Source organism: Rhipicephalus sanguineus, chromosome 8, assembly GCF_013339695.2.
Source record: "Rhipicephalus sanguineus isolate Rsan-2018 chromosome 8, BIME_Rsan_1.4, whole genome shotgun sequence".
NCBI lineage: Eukaryota > Metazoa > Arthropoda > Arachnida > Ixodida > Ixodidae > Rhipicephalus > Rhipicephalus sanguineus.
In genome coordinates, this window is record NC_051183.1 from 44,064,667 (window position 1) to 44,074,898 (window position 10,232).

General features: G+C 46.8%; 2 protein-coding genes across 3 annotated transcripts in view; one reads left to right on the forward strand and one right to left on the reverse strand.

Moving 5' to 3' along the window:
- LOC125759410 (protein sidekick-1-like) overlaps nucleotides 1-3,954 on the reverse strand; it is a 31,476-nt gene extending 27,522 nt beyond the window's left edge. Inside the window, exon 1 of one of the 2 annotated variants that reach the window (XM_049418138.1) lies at nucleotides 3,576-3,954. In XM_049418138.1, the coding sequence (XP_049274095.1) occupies nucleotides 3,576-3,671 (96 nt within the window). In that variant the 5' untranslated portion in view covers nucleotides 3,672-3,954. The remainder of the gene's footprint in view (nucleotides 1-3,575) is intronic. The other variant, XM_049418139.1, reaches the window with a different exon arrangement.
- A 4,857-nt stretch (nucleotides 3,955-8,811) lies between these two features.
- On the forward strand, nucleotides 8,812-9,723 carry LOC119403182 (beta-alanine transporter). The gene has a single exon (XM_037670128.1). The coding sequence runs from the start codon at nucleotides 8,812-8,814 to the stop codon at nucleotides 9,721-9,723; it is 912 nt and encodes a 303-aa protein (XP_037526056.1).
- Nucleotides 9,724-10,232: the final 509 nt, after the last annotated feature.

Here is a 10,232-nt window from a genome sequence, read left to right on the forward strand (position 1 = left end):
GTGTTTGCACAAGACGTTCGACACGCGGCGTCTGTGCAACATCCGGCGTCATTTCAAGACATCGGCTGTGACTGAAAAGTTCCCGCTTATGCGATCGACGCTCCGCTTCCCCGTTGAACGGAAGCGGCGCAATTGAGTCACATACACGCGTTTTCTTTTTTTCTTTTTCTGCGCTTACGATGTCGTTAGCCTTGGTTTCGCGGAACTGTGGCAGGCGAGAGTTTAAAAAATATTTTGATAAGTAGAAAATGACACATTTCACAGCAAAAGTGTTGACTCGGTCTGATTGGTGCATGGCTTAGAAGGTGCTATAATAGGAGGCAGAAAAATTAGTAAGTTTAGCTTAGCGGATGTAGAACAATGCGCACGAGAATGCAGAACACATATCTAGCGGCCGTACACATTTGCCAACACGAGAAACAAATGGTGTGAGAACTTGAAAGCGTCCCATTCCTTACGTACTCTAACAACGCACGAAATGTGAAAAACATACACGTATTGAGACACAAAGATATCAGGAAACACTGGAACATGGTACGACCTTTAGTTGCTCTCACACGAGTTATTGCTATACTCAACGCATTTCCACATGACTTTTGGTTTTAACGTCGCAACACAACTGCCTCGGCACGTACTAGCATTTCATTGACTTTTGAAGTTGGATTATAAGGGTGGACATCTTTGCTTTATGATGTCAGTCCTGCAGATACTCCGCTACTTACGTACGATGAGGTACCGCAGCAATCTTTTTCCTGTCAATGATAAAAATATCGCATCCATTTCGGGATGATGAAATGTGTCATTAGAGACAATATCTCATATTCTGAGTGATGATTATGCAGGAAACGAATAATGGACGAGGTAATAGGCTATTGTATAAGATCATGCTACCTGTGGGAACCCTGATCCCGAAGTATGACACCTGCTGGGGCCCATAAAAATAGTGGCCTACGCGTGGTTGTAATATGGGGGTGGCAAAGGGGAAGGCGGCAGGTGCTGCCTCTAGCCACAGCCATAATCTTTCATCTGCCATATTCTGTCATAATCACGTGAACTTCTCATCCAGTGCTTAGGTAATTTTTCGTACTACATGTTCACGTTCACTGTTTTTCCGTTTTCGACAGCGCATGCGAACACTTGTCATAATCAAAACTAGCTTCCTGTGTTATATCCAAGAACGCCATTTTTTCAAGGTATTTCACAGAAGATGTTGTCGGTGAACTTTATCATTGAGATGCTTTTCTGGTGGGAAGCCTGAATAAAGGCTACGCTGCATTCAAAATTTTTAAAAACGTTCTGAACAAGGCAACGCTTTCAAGGTAACGTCAGACTAATTGGAATGTCAAATCAAGAAAATAGGTCGTCATGCTTCGTCTGACCTCGCTCTTGTTAAATCGATAAAAAACAACTGATTCCATATCAGCACTTCGGCAAAATGTCATTGTAGATTAGGTCTTTCTTTGCTAGCGTGGTGAGAACCATAGTTTATTTTTGCTTTCAATGCAATAACGTCCCAGCAACATCGTCTCCTTTGCATTTTAGTACATAAATTAAGCTCGCTGTATCTCGTGCAGCAATGCTGATGCGACAAAGTCTTGTAGTACCCAATGAAGGTGAACACGAACGATAATTCCTTTTCTCTCCGAATAGTAAACTAGTACGAAAGGTTGGCTGAAGAAAAATATTTTTTTAAGAAGAAGAAGAAATGTTTTTATTCATTCGAAAAAGATAATACATAGGAAAAATAATATACAAATAATATAATATAATAATAAAAAAATAATAATATAAATAATATAAAAATAAGAATAATAATACATAGGAAAACTAATATTGCCGTGTAAATGCGTGCACTGTGTATATTAAGCGCTTCGATTAAATGCCTTTGGGCACTGCTGGTAATTTTTGAATGAATAAACAAAATATGTAAATAGTAAAACCTACGGCGTCAAGCTCTACGAATTCCGATGTTGAATGGGTGACACGAAAATAGAAAAAAAAACTCTCCCGCTGTGTGTACACTGATTTCATTCACTTTTCAGTGCGACTGGAAATTGGAGGATATTGATAAAGGTGTCGGTCTTGATAATGCTTCTATTTTCTCAGCAAAGATAACCCTCCATAGAAATACTGAACAATGAGTTCATTTGAATGTCAGCCTCGGCTGTCTATTCTGGTTATCTGTGATGCGTTCGAGGTAGGGGGGCAGGAGGATGATCCCGGCTATAGCGGCAGCATTACGATGTAGCGAAATGCCCGTGCACTTGGACTCAAAGCGCACATTAGTGAACTCCAGGTCATAAAATCAATCAGAAGTTCCCAAGTTCGGCGTGGCACTTCATCTGATAAGTGTTTTGCCGTATTCTGGCTGTGCTTAAGCCTAGTGACTTGGCAACATTGCAACCTGATATCGGCGGAATGCGTTCCCATTTAATGATAAGATTTTAAGATTAATTTACTTTGTGCGGAATGAATCATTCAACGCCTGAGCACCGTTTCCAGCATGTGAGTCATGCGCATTAATGAGTGAAGTGTGAATAATTGCGACTACGTCTTGCGCAATGTTCCGACCTCATCGATATCAACTACATGGTAGCATTACTTACACCTGCTGATTTCATCAACCATAAATATGAACATAAGAAAATATTCAGAAGTTGAGATTTAGAGTGCATGACCATTACATATCTTTTGGCTTCACTGCACACAACATTGTCTATGGTCGCGTATATTTTTAAATTAGATTATCTCGGATGTAAAGCAACACAAAATAGCGTAGAAACAGTGTGCCCGAGAAAGGCAAACTTAAATGCAACTGTAGATATGTCCAATGCTCTCACTCAATGTAGATGCACATGAAATATAACTGAGGGGGTCGTATTGTAAAATGAAAAAAATGTCAAAGTGTCAACGTATCAGATAGCAATGGAACCTTTGGACTACTTATCACTTGTTTATCACCATATTTATGTCTGACAGCGTCTTCTAACAAAAGCATGTTCAGTTTGTCTCTTTTCTCGACTAGTACGAATTTACTACGAAGCATATCATCAAAGCTTTTAGCTGTCTAGTAGTTTACAGTTTCAGCGAATGTCTTTTTGTCAGCGGGACAATTGACGCACTTGGACGTTAGTGTTTGTCACATCGTAGCTGAGGTCACGCCCCTCGAAAGGCAGCAATCGAAATATTACGCAGAAAGTTTCCTGTCTGTTTGAGTCGACTACTGCTGCAGACATGCACCTGAGACCACCGCTTAAAGTTCCAATTTGCGTGCATGTTACGTGATGTTGAAGAATCAATAGAACCATCTTATACAAAATGCGTACTGCTACATCTGCAGTTTCAGAAAAGCAATGACACGTAGAATGTTCCCCCTGTAGGGGACGATTAGTTATGTACAAGAGGAAACAACGAAAACTCGGTTGCCACGATATCTACAACAGAGTCCACGAATATGCGAAACTGACAAATATATACTACTCCTCACTAACTTCAAGCGTAGTTCAATGACCTCTGATCGGTAAAACTAATCCGATGGAACATCAATACATATAGTTCACGAATGTACCACTCACCGCCAGCGTAGAGCAGCAGAAGAACACGTAAAATCCCGTCCATGCGAGCGGCGCGACGGGCAACGGCCTCCTCCACGTTCGAATACGCCCCATCATGAGCAAAAACACCGGAGTGCGCGGAACGCGGACGTCATGTTGCGGTGACGCGCACAGCTGCTCGCGCGATCGCGAAAGCCGAGAGCATATTACGTCGTCCTCTCCAGCGGCACACGTTGTCGGACTCCCGGTCGCTGTGGCTGCCCCGTTGTCACCCGCCTATGCACCGCTGCCCTGCGATAGCAAAAATCTGCACAGGGCGACCACAATGCGCCGCTGGGGGGGAAATTCGTTTTTGCAGGGGGACCTTTGGAACCGCTTGCCGCCTCTCGATAAGCGTATCTCGTTCGCGCTTTTTTTTTTTTGCATCTCTCCTTCGGGTTTTCTCTCCTCTCTCTCTACCCCTCTCCCTCCCTTTCCTTTTATTTTTGCGCTTGCCGTATCAGTTTCCTCCGTAGAACGCCTCCCCTTCGTTTCTCCACAGCGTTGGCCGCTGAGCCCGAGGAGGGAGCGAAGAGGTCTGTCGTATCTTTTTCAACAATAGTGGACGAGTATCGCTGTCGATCGCAGCGCCCCCTCGACCACTACACTGCGCTCAGCTTTCCAGGAACCAACAATACAGCGCCGTTTTGCGTGTCCTCGCCATTGCTGCTGGTTGCGAACGGCTCGATTATTCACTTCCTCGGCGATGGCTGCGGTTCGAGTTGCATGATTAGTCGCGCCTTGCGCCGCCGCAACACGGCAGCGGACGACGACCAACAACACGCGGGTGACGTTGCGGGTGAGATGTAAAATGGCGGAGCAGCGGGAGGAGGGCAGCGGAAGTTCGATTAGACGCCACTTCCGTTGAGACCAACGAAGCTCGGGTTGTGCGAGACACTTCTGCGACGGACCGTTGCTTCCGCCCTTCCGAGCCGCGCACGCCGCTTCCGGTTTGGAAGGGAGCAACACATCGGGGTCTTTTGTTCCTGCTTATCGAAGCTTTGAAGGACGCCTGGCACAGAAATATTTGGGGTCACATTAGGCCACATGCCATCCAACTTTGTGCCATCTATTGGAGGCAACGGTGTACAGCCGGCGTCAAAAGAATAAAGAATTCTAGGTTATAGAAACCTTTGAAATTCCCAGCAATTTGGGACGGTATTCGGTCGAGCTGCCCAGTGCATGATGTTAGTGCGTTTAAGAACAAGCCTGATACCTAAATTCAAGCCTGCCAGCCGAGCCAGCGGGAATATTTTTCTTTCTTTTGTCTAGTGGTGCCTAAACATCTGATGCTAATTGTACGAAGAAGAGCCGAATGTGTGTCACGATTACCTTCTAACATAATGCACCTAAACATATATAGGATATTTTTATTCAATTACCAGCAGCGGAACATCTAGTGAAACGATACCCGAAATGTTACCAACTCCAGATGTTTGCCGAGTTGCACTATGTTCAATAAATTCCTTCGGCAAAAATATAGTACTATCAACCCATCTGAGATATGCAGACAGGCGTGCGCAGGGTTCCCCATTAGGGGGTTCAAAGGTTCATCGCAGCGCCCCCCCCACCCTACTAAGTCAATGTATGGGACAGATTTTGCGCCCCCCCCTCTTAGGTGACTAGAAGGGTCAATGTACAGGGCAGATTTTGCGCCCCCCTCTTAGGTGATTAGGAGGGGCGGCCGCCCCCCTGCCCCCCCCCCCCCCCTGTGCGCACGCCTATGTATGCAGAAACATACCGTGATTGCGTAGCAGTGTACAAGCAATGGACTGCGGCATGACATCTTGCCTATCGTACAGTATATACAATTTATCACAGTATATTACGATAACCAACGTGCTTCTTATTTTTGGCAAGATGGTATATTACCGTATTGCTGAAAAACATGACATAGTGCATGATTTCCTCCTCGACGCTGCGCTTTCAAGAGGAACAGGCATTTTCTACACTGAGACTCTGTTATATTTCTATGTCGAAGACTTTTTGCAGATTGAACTTAAATATTTTCTTCGTAAGGTGTCATTGGTGATATTTATCTGCGTGATGAAATTCAGTGCAGCAGTATTATCTGTTGATCGCTCATTTTTAAAGCCACTGCCGCACAATTAGTGCCGAATGATTCACTGCTCAAATGCGCGACTGGAAGATCTTCGTGAATTCACGAAAAGTCAGATATTTCTGGTCAATGGTGTATGGCTTGAACTCGCACAGTTGTTTGGAATGTAACAAGGCAACGGATCTGCCCAGGACACACAGGACGCACAAGTAAATAATTAAATTGAACGTAATTATGAAGTAATGCAAATAAGCGAGGCAAAATACATGGCGGAAGCATGCGCTATGCGGACCGCGAAATGAAGCTTTAGAATTCTCAATTGCAGAAGATGTGTTCGTGTAATTCGATTTTTGATCGCATAATGTTATATTGAACCACCGAACTATAGCAAGCTTGAGTAATCAGGCAGATGCTGCAGTTAGCATGCACAGTTCACAATTTCTCCCTAAATTGTGAACTGTGCATGCTAACTGCAGCATCTGCCTGATTACTCAAGCATGCTATAGTTCGGTGGTTCAATGGTTCGGTGGCGAAATGGATTTTTTAAATGCGAAGTATTTCTTAGCGAACCTCAGGCACTTCGGCCGTTTCTATCTATCTATCTATCTATCTATCTATCTATCTATCTATCTATCTATCTATCTATCTATCTATCTATCTATCTATCTATCTATCTATCTATCTATCTATCTATCTATCTATCTATCTATCTATCTATCTATCTATCTGCCTGCCTGCCTGCCTGCCTGCCTGCCTCCCTCCCTCCCTCCCTCCCTCCCTCCCTACCTACCTACCTACCTACCTACCTACCTACCTACCTACCTACCTATCTATCTATCTATCTATCTATCTATCTATCTATCTATCTATCTATCTATCTATCTATCTATCTATCTATCTATCTATCTATCTATCTATCTATCTATCTATCTATCTATCTATCTATCTAGCAGCCTACGTCTGGGCGCTCTCCTGGTCATCTCCACAACTTGTAGAGCACCGAAATTGGCATAGGAGGGTATCAGATAATGACGAACACGATTTACTCGTCATGACTTGAATAACGCAAAATGTAATGAAACCCTTTCCCTCATTCACATGTAGCACATACCCGCATACCACCGTTCATGTTATGCGGGTATGCGCCAAAAGTGATTCACAGTCTCAATCAACACATTAACAGCAAACACACATTGAAACGGAAGGCAAGTGAGGAAGCTTAAGGCAGTACATCCCTGGAAGGTGCTCGAGTACCATCCACTCCTTCATGTGGTCCGCCAGAATGACGCAGTATTCTCTGCATTTCTTACGAGAATAGGCGGTGGCCTCATGGTGACTGGGGATGACGTCTAATTATATCAGAACCGCTTTGTGACACGCGAAGAAGCGGCCGCTAAGTGCCCTGACGGCATACGGCTATGCTACAGGCATGCGGACGTCGACCGCTACGAACACACATTGCCTCGACGCTGCGGTCGACATGTGATTTCATACCGCATGCGATAACATAACTGGCTACAAGAATGAGCGGGTACACAGGGATGTCCTGGCCAAGGTGACCAGAATAAACGCAATCTACATGGGTCGCCTGCCGGCCTCAATTTGCTTGAGCGTCGCCAAGCCCTGCATGATGACGGCCAACATTGGCGTAAGCGACGACCTCGTTAATGGAACATGGGCACCTTGCGGTACATTGAGCGCGACGAACATGGCAACCTCGCGCGACTGAAGCTTTAATTTCCGACGTCCACGGTAGACATTGTCGTCCCAGCCAGGACGAAACAGTTCACTAAAGAAGACCCTGTAATGTAATTGAAGTTCGCGTTCGTGGGATTGCGAAGCACTGCAACCACGATATAGGCCAGACAAAACATCTCGCGGTAGAGGACAGTAGCCCCACACGCAAGCAAACGCCATAACTATACATGTCACAAGGAGCCACATACGCCGAGGTAGTCTTGAATACGATAAGCGATATTACGCCGTAGTCACCTTCCCGCCGTTTGCTTCGCATAACATCGATTCCCATGGTACGTGGGAGCTGCCGAATTTTTTTTAAAACAATGCGCAGCGTGAGCCTTAAGATACACTAAGTTATGAAAAACCGAATTTAGAACGAACTGTTAACTACTGGATGCGCGCCAGTAATCGGTGTGTTTCAGTGTTTTCTCTTACAGTGAACCTGTATATTGCTCGGCAAAACCAAAATTACTCCTTCATGTGCGCACAAAAACTCCTAGCACGTATGGGCCACAGAAAGTGGGCAAGCGCCAGTATACTCCCCACTCATCCGCTAAAAATGAAGATTTCTTCAGTGGTCAAAAACGTATGTGCTACAGAAATTGGGCAAAGCCCCCTACTCACCACTGGTCCACTAAAATGAAAGAGGGGACACATGGGCGGCAACCACCAATTAAGATTTCTGGATAGACGTAACCAATAATTGAGAAAGGCTTAAGTGAGCCCTCGGGATTGACCCGCCGATAAACATCGGGGCGGCGCGTTTAAATTCCTCTGATTAATCATCTGTACGCATAGCTCCGGCAGTGGTGATTTTTCGTATTTATAGAGTCGTTGTGGCAAAACATCTTCTTCAAACCTTTCGTAGGGGTGCCCCTGACCGCAATAAAAAAAATAAAAAAATGGCGAAGCTCACACAAAGCCGCGCAAGGCTTGAAACAGCGAAACTGAACGATTCGGAAGACCAATCTGGTTGCTTCTTGGTTGTCTCTAGTCCTTAGCTAGGTGATGCAGGTTGTAGGTTGCTTCATGTTGTTTCTAGGCTTTAGCTAGGTGTTACTAGGTTGTTTCTACGTTGATACTCAGCGCCGAGAGGTTCGAGTTAAACCCAAATTAAACAGTCACAAGCCCGACACGGTTGTCTAAACTCCAGAGACAGAAAATTTGCTAGTGTCCCCACAGTTAGCCTACGCACCGTTTAATGGAAGGTCATCGCCATAATCAACATAACGACAACAACAACAAAGGAGCTACTTAAACATCAGGTGAATGGCACATATTCTAACGACTGTGGCATCAAGAGCACTACGGAGAAGTGTTCCACATTTGCTAATAAAAGAGAAGGCCGACGACCAACTGGTCCCGAGGTGATTGGATTCGCGTGCCAAAGGGAAGAAGAAGGCAGAAAAATCAGCGACGATGGCACAACGAGCGCAGATCCAAGGTTTTATGGACGAAGAGGCGGTCGCGTACGGTGAAGGCCCTTTTCAATACATGATCGCCTTCAGCGCCTTCGCCGCTACCGTTGTCTTCCTGACGCACGCCTTCAGCTTTCGCTTAACGGCGCGCTCCATGGACCACTGGTGTCGGCCACCGGACTACCTCTCCAACATGACCGACGCCGCCTGGAAGGAGATGGCCATCCCCAAGGACGACAAGGGCACCCGCCAAAGCTGCATGGTGCTCGACCCTCCCGACGTCGGCGACCCGTCGGCTGTACCTGTGTCGTGTTCTTCGTGGCACTTCGACCTGGAACAGTACGGGAACACCATCGTAAGCCAGTGGAGCTTGGTCTGCCAACGAAAGTGGCTCGTCATGCTAGCCGTGGCGTTGTCTTCCACTTCACCCATCATTGGTATGCCGATCGTAGGCATCGCCGCTGACACGTACGGCCGGAAGAGCGTCATCTACGTGACGCTGCCCTTTGTCATCGTGGCCGCAGCGGCAAGCAGCGTCACGAGATCGTTCGCAGCCTTCGTCTCGATGCGAGTGGTGGTTTCGGTGACGTCGACTTCCGTGCTTGTCCTCGTTTTCGTGCTCCTCTACGAGGTGTCCTCCGGGAAACGACGACTCCAGTACTGGTTCGCGAGCACGGCCCTCGCCTACGTCAGCCTCCCCGTGGCTTTCTTCGCGACGAATTCGCTCAAGCTCGACTGGGACGACTTCTACCGCTACCTGGCGGCACTGAACTGCGTGCTCCTGCTCTTCTACTACACGGTGGACGAATCGCCCCGCTGGCTTCTCGTGAAGTGGAAGGTGCACGAGGCCGAGCGCGTCGCGCTGCAGGGCTGCTCGCCTGAACAGCGTCCATCCGCGAGATTGCCTCGGTAAGCTCGACACGGGAGGCGCCGAACTGCCAAAAGTAGAAGCTGGACTGACGCGCAGGATCTTCGCCATCTGCAATGCCAATCTGAGGAGGCGAACTGCACTGTTGTCCTTCATTTGGCTCGTGTTCCCCGGCGCGTACAACGTGGTAAACCTGACTCGCATAATTTCCCCGAACTTCGTAGTGTCGGCCATCAATATAATTCTGCTAGGGCCGGCGCAGTTGCTGCTGTATCCCGCCGTACGCCTTCTTGGCGTCAAGCGCACGGCTGTCGCAATCAGCGCGGCTTTTACTTTGGCAACGCTCGTTCTCGCTTTGGCCTACAGGGAGGAACGGGTGGTTTATCTGACAGTCCTGCTGGTTCTCATGCGAGTTCTGCTCGAGATGTTCGCCCTGATAATTTCGATAATTAGCGTGGCGACATTTCCGACCACTACGCGCTGCTGGGGAGTATCCGTTCTCTTCGCCGTAGGCCGCCTGGGATCATTTATAGGCTTAATGTATTCCAAGTATG